General features: G+C 38.4%; 1 protein-coding gene across 1 annotated transcript; it reads right to left on the minus strand.

Moving 5' to 3' along the window:
* Positions 1-274: 274 nt before the first annotated feature.
* Positions 275-21938, minus strand: mnta (MAX network transcriptional repressor a). The gene is made up of 6 exons (XM_084127549.1): positions 21652-21938; positions 14816-15368; positions 14626-14667; positions 13732-13843; positions 3664-3856; positions 275-3530 (listed from the first exon to the last, which is right to left on the minus strand). The coding sequence occupies exons 1-6, from the start codon at positions 21722-21724 to the stop codon at positions 2767-2769; spliced, it is 1737 nt and encodes a 578-aa protein (XP_083983675.1). The 5' UTR covers positions 21725-21938; the 3' UTR covers positions 275-2766.
* Between the last annotated feature and the right edge of the window lie 1323 nt (positions 21939-23261).

The following is a 23261-nucleotide window of genomic DNA, read 5'->3' on the forward strand; positions in this document are numbered from 1 at the left end:
ACTCACCCTCATGTCATTACAAACCTGGTATGACTTTCTTTTATCTGTGAAACAAAAGTTATTTTTGTGAAATGTCTCAAAGTTGGAAGTCAAAAAGGCTCCAAAGTTGTTTGCCTCTTAATGTACAACAAAATATCTTTCCACAAAACAGAACATCATATAGGTTTGGAAATGCAGGAGGGTGAGTAACTGACTTTTTTGGGTAAACTATCCCTTTAAGTTCTCTATTTGACTGTCAAATTATTTTGAAGTGTCCACAAAACAAGTAAATGCATCAAGATTTATTTATTTTTATTTAACATTTGTTCTTGTATTTTGCTCCTCTTATAACATAATGGACAGTTAGGTCTATACTCAGCCCCAAATTTACAGGCTATATACACAACTTAAACTTTCTCCATAGGGAAAACACACTATATATATGCGCATATATATAATATCAGTGTGGAAAGAGGTCTGAAAAGTTGCCCCAACATATATATAACGGTCATGGTCCCAGAAATGTAAAAGAACATATTTTAAAAAGTTAGCACTGAAACAGGAATCATCCATCTACATGCGAAAACAGCCACGTCAATTCGTCTATGAATGTGAACACAAAACCTACACAAAAACTGACAGCCAAAAATAAAAGTTCAATGCGTTTTCTCTCACACGCTTACAGAAGCGAAACAAATGCAGGGACTTTTGCACAAAATAACGCTAGTGTGATTTGTAAACCTGGTTTGCTCTTATTGGGATAACTGTCAGGGATCACAGTGTTAGTTTTAAATCAAAATCTCTTTGTACACACAGGCTATGCTCTACCTGTGTGTGGCGGTCAGTGCGGCTCAATACAGACATCTTCCCGTCCACGCATCCTTCCTCTCTCAGACTCTTAAAACTGTCCTGAAGCATAAAGATGTTCATTTAAGGAACACGAGGTGACAGCCATCCACCTTCCAATTGCACCGGAACATTATTAGTCACAAAAACACACACATAAAGCCTCTGTGACGTGCATTCGACACACACACACACACACACACACACACACACTAAATTAATTAATGCATGAAATTTTAACACTCGTGACATCTGCTACATACACAAATAACCATGTACCACCTTTACATATGGCCTAATAACCAACATTTATCACCAGTGGCAAGATGAAGGCATTGAATATGTTGGAATACATTCGCAAACATTGTTTGCACTGTTGCAAACTGATGGCTATCTCATAAGTTAGTTACCACTCAGCGTAAGCTGAATTCATACACCACTCGGTTGGATACAAGTTGGTGGCTTTGTTAGTGAATAACTTAAGAGTGCAGTTGCAACAAGAGAACAATAGGGGGCGTCTGTGCAGCATTGAACAGGACTCCAGATTGACAATGTTAAAGGCACTGCTGTCAGATTCCCAATGACTCACGTGATAGTCACAGAACAAGAGTGTCTACGCCAGCTAGAGCACCACAGATAGGCTACATCATGTAAACTCTGTCAAAAGATATTTTCTTTTAGAAATATCTCACATTCGCTCCAGGTGTCTAAATCTCTAAGTGACATTGTAGACTGCAAAAAAAATATTTCTTACTCAGTATTTTGTCTTGTTTTCCAGCACAAATATCTAAACATTGAGGAACATTTACTTGAGAAGAAAAATGTATCAAAATTAAACGAGTTTAGTCTTAAAACAAGAAAATATAAGAAATATAAACTTAATTCTATAGGAAAACAAGATTTATTTTTTATTTTTTACCACATTTCAATTTTTTCTTGTTTTAAACTCACTTCATTTTGATATATTTTTCAGAAAACAAGTAAATGTATCTTGATTTAATAATTGATAGATAATTGATAGATATTTGTAAAGGAAAACAAGACAAAAATGCATTTTTTGCAGTGTAATGATGTTACATCACGCATCAACTATAGTGGTAAAATATGACACCAAACTGACCAGGTAAGTTGATTTTAAAATGTCAGTACACCCCAAAAAAAGACGACATTATTTACTTATCCTCATGCCATTCCAAACTTATATGGCTTTCTTTATTCTGTCGATATTTAGAAAAATGTCCTGGTGGTTTTTAGTCCATGCAATGAAAGTCAACAGGGTTTAACGTTTTGAACCTCATTGACTTTCATTGTTTGGACAAAACAGTTCTTCATGTGCATGTTTCGGAAAGAAAGACATACAGGTTGGAACAACCATGAGGGTGAATAAATTGTCTTGTCTCTGTAGGGACTTCAAGAACTGGTTTGGGAATTACGTCAGACACAACACAGTACGTTAAACCTGGTCTAATGGGAGCCGAGAAGAGTGTTCGCATGAGGTGTGCTGTTAGTTGAGGAGTTAGTATGAGGTATTACGGGGGGCGTCCTTTTAAATAAGTCATTAAAACCAGTAGTTAGACGTAATAGGCTGGCTAAGAGTCAGTTTAGGCTGGGACTGGACCACAGTTTCATCATAATATACTCTACTAGAGCCTAAAACACTGAGCAACACACAAGTACTCTAGACTTTGCCTTTACCCACACATAAAGATAAAACATCTCTTTTTGTCTTTTATTATATATCATTATATAGTATTAGACATTCAATAAATTTCTTTGTATCGCTTTTTTAGTCTTTATATACTTTCTTTTCATTTGGAATGTACTGAGTCCTGTAGCTTTATAGTTCGTTTAGATGCAGTGCTGCATGTGGCTGCAGTCTCAAACGGGGCAGATGTGGTCTTAAGTGTCTATACTCGATCTAGGGGTCTGACTGTCAGCGCTTCAGGCCAGCTTTAGCGTGCTGACTGGGAAGGAGGGCATTGTCACCATAGTGACTGGGTTGAGGACGGTCTGGCCTACCAGCTGAGGGTGATGGGTAACCACTTGAGGACCCACAGCTGTCTGCTTGCCAACCATGGCGGCTTGTGCGGCAGATACCGAAGTGCCGTTCATCTGGCCGTGAGAGAGTGTGTGCGCGATGTGGCTCATGACCGCCGGCTGTGTGACCGTAACGGGCTGAGGGTAGATTGCAGGAAGGTGGGCGACAGTGATATGGCTAATGGATTGAGGTCCGGGAGCCAGCTGCACCGAGCTCGAGGAGGAAGGGGAGATGTGGGCCATGTGCTTGGAGCCTGGATGGATGACGTGGTTGATGGTTTGGATGACAGAGGCGTGCGACGCCGATCCCGCGTGAGCAATGACGGTAGGCTGCAGGCTGGCTGTGGTCACTATGTGGGTCTGGGCCGGAGGTAGGGTCTGCAGGGCCGGAGCAGATGCTGGGCCATTAGGAGCTTGTGCTGGCATTGAGGACATAGCCGGAGTTGTGAACAAGGCGGCGGCGGCCACAGGGGATAGTTGAGCTGAGGGACTCGGGGACAAAGTTTTAGATTGTTTGTGGGGGATGGAGATGTGCTGTGTTATGAGGGATAGGGCAGAATGGGACTTCTTTAACTCTGGCTGAAGCGCAGCAGGCACTTTGAGTAAGGCGTTGGCCGTGGGGGATAAGCTCTCATCTTCGATATCTTCATCGATGTTGTCTTCACCTTCTGTAGAGACAACAACAAAATAAGAAGAGTCAGAAACTATTAATAGATTGTTAAAACAAGTTAAAGAATGAAATTGAAGTAGGAACTTTTTAGCAGATATACAGTACTGTACAAACCCTTCTGCAAGACTAACCTGAGGCAGTGGAGGTAGAGGCCTGGTCATCATCTGGTTGCACAGTCTGTCGAAGAACGCGGTCGATCTCGATCACATCCAATCGCTGGCTCAGCTCGTTCTTCAGCTCAGCCAGTCTCTGCTGCAAGGCGATCTTCTCCCGCGCCAGACGTTCCATCTCATGCTCGTAGTCTTTCTCCTTCCTCTTCAGAGTCTACGAGGGGGAAATGAAGAAATAAACAACTGAGCATTTATCCTATGCATTAAGAGCTGGCAGGGTACACTGAAAATCTATAGCTGCAACAATTAAATGTCACCTTGCTGTGCAACAAAAAGAATACAAGACCAGCATTTCCATGCACTTAAGAGTTGGTGGCTATTTTCTTAACCCCTCCCTCTATTATTAAATAAGACCTGCTAAAGCAAAAGTAAAACCTCACACAGAAAATAAAGGGAACCAGTAACAGACATAAACAACTGGATGTGTGAGAGCTTAAAATACAGGAAGAAATGTTACATTGTAGGTACACATGTTTGCAAACTACTCCATAAATGCAGTGATAGCTTATAGATGTGGGAAAATAAGAGGCATTATCATTACAATATAATTTATATCTCATATCTCACATATACATATATATATATATATATATATATATATATATATATATATATATATATATATATATATACACATACAATAGAACTTTAGATATAAACTTTACTATATGTATAACCTCTCATTATATATGCATTTGTGTCATTTATTTCCCTCTCTATATAAAATTATGTCATTTTTACATGATTTCAAATATAAGATAAAAGACTCTGGTCATTCTGGTAAGGGATTATTTTGCAATGACAACCGATAATATCTCTTACTCGTATCCTAATAGAGCACAACCAAGGCTGCTATAAGGAAGCATATGGGAATTTCTTAGATTTGTTGTAAGTGAAACAGACGTCACATGCTTTTCTGTAAGTGTGCCTGCAATCATCTATAGGTGTGGAGGTTAAGTTCCTGGTCCTTCCTGGATGTCCAGACACACACCTCCCCCCACCGTCTGTTTTTGCTTTCATCAGAGCCCTGCCACGGCCACTCTCTCATACTCACACAAACACGTGGATTACCCAAAGCATGACAGCACCTCCCACTTCTGGGAAGGCATTCACTTTGTGTGCAAGAGTGCACACGCTGAGTAACATCAGTGGGTGGAGCTCATGACGCAGGAGCTCGGCCAATCACAAGTGGACATCTGGGTAGTGTGAGCGTGCCAAACAAGAGTACATTTCTACCTACCCACATAAACACATAGATACTGATCCAACTTCACAAACATGAGGTAAACTGTAGATCAGAGAAACACGAAGCTCCAAACACACGCAGAGATAGAGTGAGAGGGCAGGGACAGAGGACGAGACACTGCACACACTGGGCAGGGCCCAAGTGACCCAGTTTCCCTGCACTGTCAGCTGACGCATGAGAAACAAACAGGCAACGAGGACACAGCAGTAGCTAAAGACCTTAAGAGGATGGAGAGCAAGAGATTAAGGGGTCTGTGCACAAACAAGGGGAAATACACTCGCTACTAAAAACTAAAAACCATGCTGCTCAGTGATCTGACGTGTGAACAGAATGAAATATGAAGTTACTTAAAACATAAGAATATATATAAAAAAATATTTAAATGGAAAATATGTTGTTAATATATTCACAAAATATTGTACAATATATAAATATTTTATATATAATAATAATAAAGTTAAGTAATAAAGTCTAATGGGTGAACAGATTGGACTTTTAAATGTTATATACATTTTTGGTAACATAGTATGGGGAACACATTAACTATTAACTACAACTTTTGCCTCAAACTCCTAATTTACTGCTTATTATTTGTTAGCGAGGTAGTTTTTGTAGTGTTTAAGTTTAGGTATTGGGTAGGATTAAGGGATGTAGAATAAGGCATTGTGCTTTATAAGTACTAATAAACAGCCAATAGCCTAGTAATATGCATGCTAATAGGCAACTAGTTAAAAGTGAGAATTGAACTCTAAAATAAATAAAGTTTTTTTTTTTTTTTTTTTTTAAATACAATTTCTTGTAAATATGCATTTTAAAATAATATAGTAGTAGTAGTAATAGCATTCATACTCAATACAATATTTTAAAATATATTTTATGCATTATATTTTTTATATTGTATTAAACAAATTAATATATAATAATATTATTAATAATAATAATAATAATTTATTTTATTAACAAACCTGAACCTTTATGAAAGTTTTATAATAAATCTCTCTGTGGACATTGTGTTAAATGATTGTGAAGCTTGTTTAGGAAACTCAAAGAGCACATTCAAATTGTGGTATGTGCCACAAAAATCGTACCATATCAAATATAATACATTTAAAGACACACTAACCCACAAACACTGAGCAATGACACTGACGGAGGACGCACACATTACACAGCTCATCATGCTCCTACACCACGTGCGCTGAACAAGCATGGCATTGCAGAAACAACAACAGCGTGGAAACATGATCCAGGCCAGTCATTTGATATGGGTACAGGTGTCTGTAGATCGCAAGACAGAAGATAAAGAGGGGCTTCCAGCTCGACTCGGGGTCGATAAGGTCTATTCTTCTGCACTCTCGTGAATAATGACAGGTCAGTGGGCCAATCGATACATCCCACTTCCTTTCCAAAGCTCAGAGTGTCCTTTTGCCTCCCAGAGGCGTTAGCGTTTTTAACTGTGTCATGTCTCATTTCGAAGGCTGCGTCCTCCGTAGGTCGCATTTGTTGGCCGCATACGTCATCGTGGGCTGCTTCATTTCAGTAAACTGACCACTACTTTCCAATGCCAAAGAAATTACAACAATTCACGCTTCACTAGGAATAATTTTATAATGGTTTCCTTTATGACGTATGGGGCCCTTCGGAGGACACAGCCTTCGAAATGAGAGACAGCTTTTGTCTCAGCAAATTAAATGGGAGTACTGGACTGTTGTCAAGGCAACAGCTGAAAACCGTCCCAGTTGCCGTGGTAACAGGTATGGTGAGCGGGCAGCAGAGTGTGACAGCGTGAGCATGTGCTGTCTGCACTGGGCAGTGGTATAAAAAGCCTGTTTGATTGAGCACCTCTCAGTGGCTCCATATATAGGTCTAGTGTGCAGGACAGAAGCTTAACGTAATAACATTAACAGGAGGAATCAGAGCAGCAGAACTTAAAATAGTAGCAATATGTGTGACCTCAACTGATCCATCACTTATCCCCATGTTAAAAACATTGCTGACCTATTCTACCTCACCAACTGTTGTTGTCTGCCATTTGCCAAGCTTTTGCTCTTTTAATATACACTATCTTTCAAAAGTTTGGTGTAAGATTTTATGTTTTTGAAAGAAGTCTCTTATGCTCACCAAGGCCAAAATTTGATCAAAATGATGAAATATCATTAAAATTTAAAAACTTTATAGTTAAAATGACTTCTGCATGCTGATTGGTTGATACAGCATTCCAATCATGCTAATATACATGGATATAGTAAATAATATGATGTGAATGACTTCTCATTAAGACAAGTTCAAGGCTAACTATATAGATAAAGCTAACAGCACTTTTACGCCCACGTTAGCTCAACCGGACTACATTTCTACCAGAAAACAAATCTAATACTGAATCTCAGTGCAAGCATTTCCTAACAATATCTTCACATTCGTCATAAGAGACGTCTCTGGTCTTTTTTTACAAGTGCACCCTCCTTTCCCTGGGGGGCCAGTACATTCCTTGCTAGCTGTCTCCACCAGGCCCTCATGGACCCTTCCTCCCACCACTGATGAGGCATGCTGACAGCTCTCTGGTCTGCGTACTACATCAGGCGCAGCTCCAGCTCACAGCTGTGCATGCCTGCCTCTGTTAGTCTCACACACACACACACACACACCGGCCTGCTCTACAAACACCCAAACCCACTTAACTCCTGATCCGTGGACTGGGGCCCCATTCCTTCCCTCCTGCTCCAGCCCAGGACAGCTAAACCGTCTCCTGACTCAATATGAGTGAGATGTTATCATCTCCTGCATAGAAATAACAACATCTGGATGGTGTTTGAGGAGCAGATGAATGTGAATCATTGTCGTATTTATATCCTAGAGGACATGGAGGTAAAATCAGGTCAGTGCCTAGTCCAGCCTAGTGCCTATCATCAAGGCCGATATATTGGACAATACTTGGCATTCTTTAATAATCAGCATTGGTCGATAGGTTTTTCTGCTTAGCTGATGTGGGGGAAGCGGACTCAGTATCTTTTACTGCGCTGAGAACACCAGCGCCTGAGGGTCGGAGCTAACATTCTCCATCGTAATTAGTTTACTGCTTCTGTTTAACAGTTCCGTCTAATAAATCATTAAAAAGTACAAGTTAATAGTGTTTTATTCAAATTTATGTGAAAAATACTATAATGTAGTGGTTCTCAAATTATTGCGCCTGCCGGGGGATGGCTCACACAGGTACTGCAGCTGAGGAAAAAAGAAAGAAAAAGAAAACAGCTGTGGCAACAGCATTCGAGTGTGTGATTGGTGGTTGGCTCTCTGCCTTAAAAGTGGCACCGAACAACAATTCCTCTAAAACTTCCTTCTTCAGACAGTTAACTTTGCACTGTCTAAATAACTCCAACACAGAAGATCCACGCCACAGAAAAGCACCTCAATCAGCAGACGGCACCACAAGCTGCTATTGTGAACTCGCCGTTCAACCTTCAACAGCAGACCAAACGTCTACACCGGACGTAACCGTTGTCACGTTCACACGCTGCAACAGCTAAAAGCTGTCTACACTGGACGCGACCTTTTTGTTAAGTAGCGCGAGCACTTGGAGTACGGCATAAATAGAACAGGGCATCAGTGTACTTTTGGGGATTTGTTGTCGCGCGCCACATCCAGTGTAGACAGAATCACTGATTATAATGGGTTTTATTGACTTTTGTCGCATCACACCGCTAGCATCTGGTGTAGAAATGGTGAAAGTGAAGAGTTTTTCATTGCAGGGTTTTCAATATATATATAAAATTAAAAAAAGTGAATTTTTTTGGTAGCGAGGTGGGATCGGGGGTGCCAGTTTTTATGATTGGACAAAAAAACGCTGCTGTTATCGGTATCTAAGGTATAAATCAGTTTATTTTAGGCTTTATCGGTCACCCTGCACTCTAAAGGCCTCTTCACACCGCACAGACAAACACCAACAAACAAGCTGGCCGTTGGATTTAGAATTTTGTGAAAAATCATCAAGTTCACACTGCCCCAACAGACACAGACAAACACTGATTGAACATGTTCAGTCGGGTGAAAACAAACCCCGACCAACGCCATCAGGGGTAACACACTGATCCGACAAAACCCAACAAACGTGTTTGTTAGCGTTTGTCTGTGCGGTGTGAATAGGCTATAAGATATCGAAATTAGGCATAAAAAAACCCCAAGCTGAGCACATGACCTCCCCATCCCCCATCGGTTTGCTATCTTCAGTTACTCACTTAAGCTCCGCCCCCATGACCATGCACATGCAAGTGTGCATTTGCGTCGTCACGTTTATATACATACAAGTGTGCGTGCATATGATGGATTTGTATGAGGTAAAAATTGACCTGATGTTGTCACATGCAGTGTTAGATGGGGAAGGGGGGGGGTCCTGTGTTTGCAGACTCCGTTCTGCAGAACAAAAGAAGGGAGAGAGAGAGAGCATATGAGCCACGTTGCAGCCACGCTCTTCCTCATAAACAAGCCTGCAGTGAAAGATATTCCGTGACTCCAGTTTGAGGCATTTGGTAACTCTGCCTATTCAAGCACAGCTGTAAATCTCACTGGGTCTCTGGTTTGACGTGGTGCTGAAAAAGAGGAAGTCTTGTACTGCAGTTTATATTTGTGTGGAGACAGAAAGCTCAACCTACAGCTAATATATCATTTGACTGCCACTGCTTGTTAATAGTTTGGGCTTGATTAAACCCATCCTGGGATGTCATCAACGCCAAATGTAAACTTTTTTCACTGAGGAGGCTGTCAGATAGATTTTTAAAAAGAACATTGATCCTGGCTCACTTAATTCCCTAGTGTAAATTAAACACCAAAAAGACTAATGATTATTTATATTACAAATACAAACACACACAGTTCAAAAGTTTGAGGTCAGTAACATTTTATTTAGAAAGGGAGCATTAAATTGAACAAAACTGACAGTAAAGACATTTATTATGTTACAAAAGATTTCTATTCATCACAGAATCCCGAGAAAAAAGTATAATTTTTCAAAATTGTAATAATATTTGCCAGTTTTAACTGTATTTTTGATCAAAGAAATGCAGCCTGGGTGAGCATAAGAGACTTCTGAAAACATTAAAAACTCTTTCAAACCCCAAACTTTTAAGAGTGTAGAGTGTATAAAAAAAAAACTATATTTGCCAATCTTTAAATTAAAACAGAATATATGAATTAGGTTGGAATTAGCATTTTATAATTGCAACTGAGCTAGATAGCCAGTAAGAGGAGCTTTTTCATGTTGCTAATAACTCTTTTTGTCCTAATAGTTTTGAGCGACATGAATAGATGACAGGATTTTCCATTTAAAGCAAATGATCTGCAGATGGTGCTGACATTACCAAAGAATACTTGTTGAATCAGCTACATTGAAATTGCAGTGGTTTGTACAACAACAAATGAGTCTTTTAGCATACGTAGTAGGAATCATGTGATCCTGCCCACAAGCCACTAGTTTCTGCAAAGCATGATATATATGACCAACTGACCCACATCGGCCTTACTCTACACACTGCTACACAAAGGCAGGAAATGAATCAGGTGGATTTCACAGGATTCCTTCTGGTTTTGCAAATCCTGATGACATGTCCAATCACAATCCTGCTGATCGTGACACATCAGGGTTCACTCAAACATAAACCTGCGTCATAAAGCTCACTGATATTTACAACTGACCTTGTAGATTTCACAATACATGCAAAATTCTCAATATTATTATCAGGTTGAAACAATACATAAGTCACACAGTCAGCACTGAAACACAATGCACTGCAAACTGCTCGGCAAAAACAGGTCCTGCAAGGTTGCTTAAATAAAAGGCAGCACCTAATGCGGGGGTTTCAGGGATGCGGCTAAACTAAGATGGAGCTCTCTCAAGAGTGTGCCGTGCTGCGGCAGGAACAGCGGCTGGAGGGGTGACGTCACGAGGCTCTGTCTAGCCATGTGCTCGCTACTCATGTGGCCGTGGCAGGGAACATGAAGGAGAGACTGGGGGAAGGAAGAAAAAAAAGCACAGAAGGAGGGAGAAATGGAGGAGGAGCTCTGAGCTACATGACATGGAGAGAACGCCAGGGAAACTCCTGAGACTTATCAGGACTGTAGGATAACATTTAAAGAAACAGTCACCAGAATCTGTTCACTGTCTGGACTATGTTATTATGAGATATAAAATGAGACTAGTGTAGCATGGAAAATTAATATATAGATGCACATAGCAAAACAACAATATGAAGAATGAGTCAAAACCACAAGGACTGCTGAGTGACTACTTCCTCAAGACTTTCCATGACAAACAAATTTCTCTGAATATTCAGAGAAATGAAACAAACTTTTTTCACCCGCCACACATTCGTTTTTTTATTTCTATATAGCTTTATGTCAGTTTTAGTAAATTTAGTACTAGTTAGCCAAGGCAACTTTTCTAAGTTTTTCATGTAATATTTATATTTTATTTAATCTCTATTTCAATTACCAAAAACAATTGTAATAGTTTTAGAGCGATACGGTTCCATTTGTTAACATTAACTTACATTGCAAAATACTAGTTAATTTCAACATTTACTATTGCTAAAAACTAAAGTTGTATCTGTTAATATTATTTAAAGGATATAGTATAGCTTTTATTTTTATATTTTCATCCTTCATTTAAATATTAGTAATTTTGCTTTTTTTTTGTGTCATTTTATTTTAATATTTCTATATATTTTTATTTCAGTTTTAGTGAGTTTAGTATGTTTGCCAAGGTAACATTTCTAATTTTCATACGTTTTCCATGTAATACTTCTATTTTATTTTATCTTTATTTAAATTACCAAAAACAATTGTAATAGTTTTAGTGCAATACTGTTCTATTTGTTAACAATAAATGCTTTAGAAGTATTTTGTTAATGTTAATTTCAACAATTACTAGCACATTACTCAAATCTAAAGTAGTATCTGTTACTATTATTTAAAGGATCTGAGTTAACATGAACTAACAATTCACAGTTGTTTTTTTTATTAACAACGATTAATTAATACTGTAACAATCGTATTGCTCATTGTTACTTAGTGGATTATCTAACGTTAACTAATGGTACCTTATTTTAAAGTGTTAATATTTTAATTAACAATAACGACACTGGTATGTTACCGTCTGGCCTAAACACATAGTTATTGTCGCAATTTGTCCTGCGAATAATGAATCACTATCAATTACTTCACTTTGAACGTCAAAAACCAGATTTGACCGACCTGGACACACACTGTGCCACCGCCACCTCCAAAGACCATCGCAAAACACACTTACATGCAAACACAACACTAATCATTAAAAGAGAAGCCCCGTGACCTGCAGGCACACACTAATCTTTTAGCAGGAACACAGGACAAAACAGAAAGGGAGATGGAGAGATACTGGCTGGGAAACGGCTCATATAACTGACTAACTAGCTAAACAATAGACATGAACTTCTCACAAGCCTGTTGTCCAGGAAAAACATTCAAAGACAGTAATTATTCAGTGTCACCAATAATAAAACATCCAGAATGACTAACTAAACAAAATGTTACGTTGCTGTTTGTCACACTGTATCAGCGAGCTTTGAAAATACTGACAACACACTCCTGAAAGGTCCTCTCAAATAGAAAGTTGGGAAGTCTAATTCATTTATGTTAATTATGTTATGTTAAGAGTCAGACAGTAAATGGACTGTGAATGTAAACAAACTGGTTAAAAAAAAAAGGCAACGATTCTTCCACCTCATGCTAAATATTATAATTAAATCAAATTTATTTCATTTGACTATATAGTTGAATAAATATGTTGTATTCATATATATCACATTACATTTATGTATACAAATGTATACATAAATGTATTTTTAAACCATGTAGTCACTATAATTGACTTTGTAGTTTAAAAATACATTTATGATCCGGACATTTAAAATCTAGCCTTAAACAGCTTCAATGTAGTTAACTGTTTTATAAGTAACATATGGTGTAGCTTCTTTATCCAGTAGCATGTAAATCTACAGTTTCAAACTAGATCTCAAGATTAATTACATTTAATCACAAAATATGATTTTCCAAATACAATGTATTGTACAATATACCATATATTCAAAAAACTTCAACCTCCAATCCTAGCAAATGGCTGGTTGTTTTCAACAGGCCATGTGCTTTAAATAAATACACCTTAAGCCTGGTTGAGCAACAGGCAGCAGAAAGCGGGAAAAGCGATAATGGTTCGGCTGGCGGGTCTGTCAAATCTACCAATGGCTAGAAGCGAGCAGCTTAAGGGAGGGAGGGGGATCCAGTGACACGACTTCTGTTTCCACACTGCCCTAGTCTCCTGCACGTCTTGTGCCTCGGCTAAATCAAATCCTTTGATTTGATTGGATTTCTTCTTCTTCTAAAGGGTCTGCCTGTAGCCGAGCACATGTGTGAATGAGGCGCTGGTTTAATCAGATAGAGCAAAGCTTATGATCTCGGTTTACATGAACCAAATGAAGCGATGGTTAAGGGAAGGTGCTCTGCTCACACAGCAGGAGGGAAGCAATCCTGCTAATCTCGAATCAAAGAAGCACTGGAAATATCTCATTTTCAATCTTCAGACAAAACCACTGCAACTAACAAACTCAAGAAAGTCTCATCGGGTGGTATTCCCTTCTGCTCGAGCATTGTTTACACGTGTAAATATACACCTCAAGTCGAGGTCAGATGACGTGAGAAGAGATGTAGACGTACAGCAGACAGTGAAGATCTATAACCAGAGACGGCGCTGAACTTACCTGAATGTATCTCAAAGCACTTCTCAGAACGCTCAGATTGGAGGTCTTCTTTTCATCAACATTAGGGATGTTCTTCTTCAGAGTCTCAAAACACTCCTTTAAGTGTGCACGTCTGAAAAAAGAAGATCATTTATAATTAGAGAAGTTATAATCGACAAGGGTTATTACTAGTGTCAGCATTCACTTATTATTTATGATTTTAATATTTTTCTATAACTATAAAAAGGCCAATTTGTATATCAATCAATGGCAGACTTGTTTTGAAACATCTTTATTTTTGGCACAAGAATTATACTAGCGTACAAAGCTTTGGGGTCAGTAAGTGTTTGCGTTTTGTTTTTTTAAAGAAAAGGATTCTTTAATTCGCAAGGACACATTAAATTGATCAAAAGTTAAAGAAAAGTAATTTAAGGACTATTTCAAATAAATGCTGTTCTTTGAAACTTTCTATTAATCAAAAAATCCAAAAAAAAAAAACATGGTTTTCACAAAAATATTAAGCTGCACAACTGTTTTCAAATGATAATAATATTAAGAACAAAATCAGCCCCAAATCAGCATATTGTAATGATTTTTGAAATATCATGTGACACTGAAGACTGGACTAATGATGCTGAAAATTCACCTCTGCAGCACATGAATAAATTACATTTTAAAATAGAAAACAGTTATTTTAAATTATAATAATATTTCACAACATTACTGTTTTTACTGTGTTTTTGATTAAATAAATGCAGCCTTGAGCACAAGAGACTTCTTCAAAAGCATTTAAAAATCTTACCCTCCCAAAAATTTGAATGGTAGTGTACACCTTCCATCACCTTCTATGTAGAAAAGCATTGGGTGAAAGTCATTTAATAGAGGTAAACCAACAGCAAACAAAGATGACCTTACCTGTTTTTTTCAAGCTTATTGTGCACTTCTCTCGTTCCTGCCCTGTAAACACGTCATACAGTCTTTAATAGTTAGCTCCCAAACATAATACAAACTCACAGCCATAAAACCCGCTATAAAGTTCTCATGTGATTCAGTCTTAAACACTGGTCAACATGGTCATAAATGACAGCTTCACGCCCTCACTCACCCGCCAGGTCTTTTCTTGCCATCCAAACTACGGTGGTCATCGGACGGGCTGAGTTGTGCTGAAGAAGGTCCGGGCTGGGGGAGAAGTGCATGCTGGGAGGACGCCATGATGGAGTCCGGGAAGGTTTGGAGCTGCTGGGCCAGTTTGGTGCTATTGAACTGAGACAGTGATGTGGTTTCTGCCTTCACCTGAGACGGGATGAGGGGCCGCTGGTGCAGTGCCTGCTGGTGTTGCAGCGAGTGGACATCTTTTCTGGGTGGCGTGAGGTGGGGTGCTGCCGACGGGCTGAGAGCTGTGGTGGGGGGTGGAGGGAGGGCGGGAGGAGTGGAGGCTACCACCGGGATAGGGATGACTGTGATGGGCATGGTGGGGGGAGGGGGAGGGGGTGGGGGAAGAGGCTGGGCTGGGACAGGTATGTGGCGATGCTCAGGTCCGGACTCCTCCACCCAGGTCACATGGTTCATTCGAATGGGCTGAGTATAAGAGTTGACTTCTGCTCTCCGCTTCTCCGCCTCCTGTTCACGGCGCCGCCTTTCCTGAAGCTCATTCTCTTCTGTGGAAAGAAAAAAACAAATTCATTAATTATACACATTCAGAATCTATTGGTTCTTCAATGGCACAAAAAAAATACTTACATAATACATATTTATAAGGAATGTACCGATATTATATTTTTGGACGATACTTTTTATGAACCAATTATTTTCATGTTACGGCTGTTAACCAATGAAAGACCAGATCAACACTAAAAATGTATTAGAATTTTAATTTAGGCAGCACAGCATTAGTATTCACAGTATTTTTCATAGTTATTTTAGTATTATATATTAAATCATATTAATTAATATTTTGAAATAGCTTTTATTTTTATACTTTCAGTTCAATTTCAGTTAAAAATTAAGTTTTAATTGTTTTGTTATGTAGGTTTTGTAATTTTCTATTTAGCTTTCACTTATTTTATTTCAGTTTGAATAATTTTAGTACTTCAACGTAAACAAGTATTTCAGTTAGTTGCCAAGGCAACATTTCTAATTTTCGTCTGTTATTTAGGTTGTTCGTCTAACATTTACATTTTATTTGATTTCAGCCCTATTTAAATTAACAAAAAATATTTTTAATAGTTTTAATTAACGATAACAACACTGCTTTTAATAACAGTTGATACAAATAAATAAAAAGTCAAAAACTGATACATGATTGTAAATTATTTTTCTAAAATTAAATGAACACTTATTTTATTCAGCGTTTACTCAAAAATGCATTACAAATCTGTAAACATCCATCCATTATATCAGTCTATAAACATTCAGGTAACATCTATAACAAAAATACAAGATAATAAATAATCAAAATGGATGTCCTCTCTGTCTGCAGTCTCTCTCAGTATGACCCAGTAAACAGTGTTCAAGGAAATGTAAGAGACTGAACTGTATGTTGAGCACTGCAGTAACCTTTGACCTCACACATATGATGTAATAACATCTCATCTAAACTAGGGCATATAATGGAGACAAGGCAGCCACAAATCAGTATAGCTCAATAAAGCAGCCAGAGATTATATCTGTCTCCTTTAAAGGAGCTTTTGTGTGTGTACAGACAAATAAGTGTTACTTGTTAACAATGGGGGATAGAGACTACACTGTTAGAGCACACTGTGTACAGGCTTCAGGCTAAAGTTTCTCTGGCCTAAATGGAAACACGATTCTTGCCCCCCTTCTACCACAATCCCTTCTTCAGCAGGGCTACTCCAAAACACCACAGGACGGCCTTCTGAACCTTCGCCAAAGATTCAGTATCAATTATACATGCCGTTGCACCCTACTTGACACCGTTTATGAAAAGTAGAGACATTGGAGAGACACACAAACTATTTTTTACTTAGAACTAGGAGAACTAGAACTACATGCACTAAAGGACTTCCACTGCTGTTCACCAATAAAGAAATTAAGGAAGTTGTGTCTATTTTAGGTGAAAAGATTGCCCCCAGACTGAACATTCAATCACTTTGTTTTTTCCCCCAGTTAAATGTTTATCCCAGTTTAATGTGCAAACCCAGGTAACTAAAAGTAACCCATTCGTAGGTTGATTTTCCTGAAAAGTATGTACACACACAGTAAAATTAAGTTTTTTTGAAAGACATCACTTATGCTCACCAAGTTTACATTTATTCAATAGAAAATACAGTAAAAAACTGTTATTGTGAAATATTATTACAATTTAAAATAACAGTTTTCTATTTTAATATATTTTATTCCTGTGATGGCAAAGCTGAATTTACAGCAGCCATTACTCTGCATTAATTCTCGCGTTGAATTTGCTCAGCGAGTTTACTCTGGCATCGAGTAATGATGCTCAATAAATATGCCCTTGTATTCGAGCTGCACCAATCACATCGGGTTATCTGATATAGGCGGGCCAGAGGCGAGCTAAACAGATGACGACAGCGCTGTGACGTCGAAGTCATTAGTAAACATTGGAAGATGGCTATGGATGAACACCAGTTGTTTGAAACGGCTTTGGCCGCTACAATGAACGAGTTAGACTTAGCTTTTTATCTAAAAGAGGAACAGAAGACGCCGCTCGAATCGTTCCTTTGCAAGAAGGGCGTTTTTGCTGTTTTGCCGACCGGATACGGCAAGAGTCTAATCTACCAGTTAGCTCCACTGGTAGCCAAGCGTATGGGGCTTATTGTGATTGGTCGTAGTGTTATCCAATTGCGTGCAGTGAGATTTTCAAATGCATGCTTGGTGCCGCCCCTCGAGCTGGGCGATTTTCATTAGTCGATGCCAGACCATTAATCTTTCAGATTTAGGTCTGGATTTCCAGGCTACATTAACCCTGAAATCACCTGCTAAATGTATAGGTTTTGCTCAGCTAAAGTACATTTAATTATTATTAGCTCACTGTTGTGGGGCTGAAGGAGAATTATCCTGGTCAGTGGTTTTATGGTTAATCCAAGTCAATTTTCATTCCAAAAGTTCTCTATACAAGGGGCGTTTCCTTCCTCCACAAAATTGGATGAGAAAATAAATAATCCATGTAACAAAAATAAAACAATGCAAATAATACAAAATGTGACATTTAAAACGCATGCAAATCACCCGTTTCTAATGTAACACTGTCCAACAGTGACACCCGCAGGTAAAGTTACAGTGGGAGTCCGTGTCTCTCTTGCCTCCCCTGAGCACATTGAGTTTTAACAGACCCCCTAAAGCATGTGGTGGGTTTGGTGGGGGGGAAACTGAGAATGAACGGGGAAAAGTCAGTGAGAGGAGGCAATGCCTCCATCACGCTATGACTGGTTTGTGCGATAAATCCCGCCTCTTGTTTTTGTGTGTGTTCCGCGTTTCGCGATTAAGTCGGAATGAACATTATGGCATTAATGGGAAGAATAATTTTAAAACCAAGTAAACATCTCACCCACTTAGATATCACCTCTTTATGTCAGGTCAAAATCAAACTTGACATGGCCTGAAAACAATAATATGTAATATATGTAAATATATTGTTTAAATTATTATTGTTGTGAGTTATTATTAAATATAACATTAATAACATTGTACAACTGTATTTGGTTTCTTTTTTTTAAATGTAATGTAATGTAATGTATATTTAACCAGAAAAATGTGACAATGTTAAGTCTACCTGGGACATCAATTTGCATTTGGACTTTACCTTATTTCAGAACACCAGTGACTGCAAGCCTATATGCAAGCCTATATGCATGTCCCTAACCTATCAGCCAATTAATGCCAATTAAAACATTAAAAAATGTCTAATTGTGCAATCTAATGCTACTTGTTTTAAAAAATCCTCTTAACGCCCAGGGTAGTAAAGAGGTCACAGGCATATGAGGTGCCCTAGATAAAATGAAAAAGACACAGGTGTGTGTGTGTGTGTGTGTGTGTGCCTGGAACGTCATGAATCTCATTAGGGTGAAAAGCAGGACAGCATCAAATCATGTGCACTCAGAAGATAATGAGACTTAAGACAGTCATTCTTATCGTGTGTGTCAGCGAAGGGGGTGGTGAAAGTGCTCCAACCTAATCTCAGCCAATCACAGCGCAGCAATCCACCCCCAACCAGTCACCACTATACTATTTGAACAGCGCATGCTTCCTACTCTGAAAAGAGATGTGGGGTTGGGGGGTGTGTGTGTGTGCGTGCGTGTGTGTGTGGATGTCTAGTTCCTATGGAACCAAACAACCAATTACCAGAATACACAAGGAAGCACAATACACACGAAAAAACAAGTCTTTCAAGTCAACATAAATGAAATGTGACTGTTTGGTCCCTCCCTTATCTGACATTACTAGTAATGTGACATATATATATCTATATACACACACACACACACACACTTAATAATAAAACTATATATATATATATATATATATATATATATATATATATATATATATATATATATATATATATATATATAGAGTTGTCAAATCGATTAATCGTATCTAACATAAAAGTTTTTGTTTGCATAATGTGTGTGTGTGTGTGTATATATATATGCGTGTGTGTGTGTGTGTGTGTATATACATTAACACAAATATATATTTATATAAAGTGTGTTTGTGTGCGTGTATAAAGAATACACACACAGACATACACACACACACACGCACACACATACATACATATATATATACACACATATACATACATACATACACATATATATATATACACATATGTATACATAGGCCTATATATGTATACGTGTATATGTATACATATATATGTATACGTGTATATGTATACGTGTATATGTATACGTGTGTATATATATATATATATATATATATACACACACACACATATTCAAACACATATTATGTAAACAAAAACTTTTATGTTAGATGCGATTAATCGATTTGACAGCACTGTATATATTGTCAGACAAGGAAGAGAAGCCCTCAGGTGTTTCTTTACAAAATTCCCATGGACAACACCTGACTGTCCAAAGCATTTTGGCATACTTATTTAACACCTACAGAGGGCAAAGGGTAACTGCACAAAGGAAATGACTGTACACCAGTTTGCAATGCAATTTACAGCCCAGCTTAAACTGCTATCTGAATGCTTTTACCAAGTCACATGCTGAGTAGAATTCCAGTCAGCTGTGGTGAAATGCAGAAGTGAAACTGACTGAGAAGATTCTACCACGCGCGTAGACTGGAGTAAAATACATGCATGTTAGTAAAAAATAGAACATTTAGACACTGCCTATGGGAAGCCATTTGCAGCACTTAAGCATTTAAGAAAATTATATATCAAATGAGAAATAGAAAATCAGCTGAAAAATCAATTAAGCAAAACGTTTTTATAATTTGTTTGTTTCAAGTTTGTTTTACTACGCACATAGCACATAAAAAAAAAAGCAAACACAGCTGACCAAAGTGCTGAACAAAACATAAAACAAAGAAACACATGTCAAACCACACATTCATGACAGAAGCTCACAGTGAATTGAAAGAAAGAAAAAAGGTTTTAAGAGATGATTTAAAAACAGTTAAAGACTGTGCCGATCTGATATCCATCGGAAGGCTGATCCACAGCCTAGGGCCGGCAATAGCAAAGGCTCTATCTCCTCTATAATTATTTATAATTTGGATAAGTAAATAATAATAGTATGCAATATGAAAGTGCAAAAAGAAAATATAATATTCATCCATGTTCATGTCAACTTCATGCAGCATGAAAAATAGTATTATATATATATATATATCAATTATCAAATCACTTTGTAATAACATTCTAAAATGTTCTTCATTATTAAAAATCAAACTAAACATGATTATAAATCAATATTTTAATAGTAGCTAAACTGAATGTATTTTATCTATACATTTTCAATTATCTTTGACATTATATCAATATCTAAAATGATTTAATGGGTTTCTCAATTGATTGCGTGATCCTAAAGCCAACAAGTACTTTGCTAAGAGCAACACGATTATCCCAAAAAATACAGGAGTGCGTTATATAACTGCAGTAGCCTACATTTCGGAAAGGCAAGCATGGGGTTACTGTCCTACTTTGCCTCTGGTTGTAAACCCCCTCCCTACACAGAGGAGCGCCTGGCGCGCACATGGACGAAAGGGGGAGGGCTCTGTCCACGCGGTTCTTAAAAAAGGCGTGGCTATGGCAGACACGTCACCCGCTCGCTTAAGGGGCGTGGCTATGGCTGACACGTCACCGAGGAGCTTCAGAAAGCGCCAGAGGATTCATGCAGCGCGGGAGAGAAAACAATAGTGAGATAAATAAGCCGTACACTATTGCGCTGCAGAACACCATAAGAAAATTAAATAACACATTACACCCAAACCTTCCTACAGAAAGAATGCAGATAAGAGCTGCGTAATGTGATACTTGAGACATTATGTAAAGAGCAACTGGCACTCGCGCACGTACTTGTAAGCCACCGCCCTTAAAAGCAAGCAGGTATGTTTTCCTGCATCGACACTGGAATAAAGTGTTCAATCACTAACTACCCCAACAGTCAAAGCAGATAAACTTACATTCTCTGCATTTTAATGCGTGGCTGTCACTATGCGAAACACATCCGTTTACTACACTAGAAAGTAAGCGTAAGGATATTATACTGCAGTTTTGCAGAGTCTTGTTATTATCAGATTATTCACAACAAAAATCTTGGATGTCACGCACTACACCGAATCCTGTAATCACAGCCTGTGACATCACATGCAACAATGTCTCAAATTAACCGGCTAACGTTACTCCATTAGAGAACAACACTGATTCAGTAAAGTGACCCTCTGCCTGTTATAGAGGACTGCATTCCCATAATTTTCCTTTCTTACCACGTGCTTTCTGTTGTTGCAGGGCTTGCAATTCCAAAAACTTCGCCGCCTCTAAAAGCGTCTCGATACTCATCTCTTTTTCGTGTTATGGTCCAGAAAACGATTGGAGAACTGAATTAAAATGCTAACTAGTTAGATTCAAAAGCTTCTGCTCGGGATCCAATCTTGTCGTCTATAAAAAAAAAAATTATAAAAAAAGGAAAGACGTGACTGGATCCCCCTTGAAGTCACTCTTCCACACGCACGTAGAGGAGTCACAACAAGATGGCGGGTTATTCAGTCAACACATCGGGCCATTGTACAGACAGTTTAGCTCCGCCCCCCGATTCGATGACCACGCCCCCACACGCGCTGGTTTTCAAAACATGGAGATGGCCGTTCTTCATAATAGTCGCATATTTTCGTCAAATTACGACAGAACGCGACACATTATAAGGTCAGTAATACACGTGTACTGCAACGTTTCTTGTCTACTGGTAAAAAGGCCAACACAGAACGCTTAAAATGTGAATGTCAAATCCAGGTTTTACGCAATACTCCTACACATACCACGGGCTCAACTTGATTAATAAAACATGAGATTAGAGCAGCCAATAGGAAAGTAGACACACAAGGCATGGTATCTGCTCACATGGGTGTCATTCTGCGCGGATTGCACGCCAACTAAAAACGAAAACGCAACCTGCAGACAGACCCATATTCCAACAGGCAACGAGTATCGATAAACAGTCCGCGGAAACATGATTTGCCTGTGACCAAAACGCAATTTCTGTGAGAAAGAACAAAGATCCACAACAGTTCTGAACACAATATAAGGACTTAAAGGGATAGTTCACCCCCCAAAAAAGGAAAATTCTGTCATCATTAACTCACCCTTATGTTTTTCCAAACCTGTATGTGTTTCTTTCTTCTGTTGAACTAAAAAGAAGATATTTTGAAGAATGTTGGTAACTAACCAGACAGTTATGGCACCCATTGATTCCCATAGTAGGAAAAAAGTACTATGGAAGTCAATGGGGTCCATTCTTCAACATTCTTCAAAATCTTCTTTTGTGTTCAGAAGAAAGAAATTCATACAGGTTTGGAACAACACGAGGAAGTGTTGGCTTTTTTGGCTTAACTATCCCTTTAATGTCCTCATAATGTAGGATAAACCAGTACACACATATATAAACAGTATGCACACACTGATTTACATCAAATCTTAAGTTTTAATATAGCTAAAAACTAAATGTTTATGTCCTCCCACACTACTTAATATTTATACTAATTAAAATGACAACCATTTTCTGTGACCAGAGATATGCAACTTTTCTACAGAAAAAAAATCACCACATCACATCTATCAACATTTTATGCCAATAAATAAATAAAGTCCACTTCATGCTGCTGTCCTTTTTCACTGGAGATCCTATCAAAGTACCAGCGAATCTTTTTCCTTGCTGCCATGAAACATGCACTGACTGAATAAAGGGCCAGTCATGTGACTGTATCTATGGTAACTGTTGAGGCAGTGTACTGCAGGACAGTAGGAGTCTTGAAGAGACAGAGGGAGGACAGAAAATTATGAATGTTGCAAATGCAATGCACTTATTATATATTATATACAT

Source organism: Abramis brama (genome assembly GCF_963993115.1).
Source record: "Abramis brama genome assembly, chromosome: 10".
NCBI classification, from domain to species: Eukaryota; Metazoa; Chordata; class Actinopteri; order Cypriniformes; family Leuciscidae; genus Abramis; species Abramis brama.

Coding starts and splice junctions, on each gene's coding strand:
- mnta (XM_084127549.1), bottom strand. CDS start 21,724: ATGAGTATCGAGACGCTTTTAGAGGCGGCGAAGTTTTTGGAATTGCAA. Junction 14,668..14,815: donor GGCAAGAAAAGACCTGGCGG/GTGAGTGAGGGC, acceptor ACGTGTTTACAG/GGCAGGAACGAGAGAAGTGC. Junction 13,844..14,625: donor AATAAGCTTGAAAAAAACAG/GTAAGGTCATCT, acceptor TTCTTTTTTCAG/ACGTGCACACTTAAAGGAGT.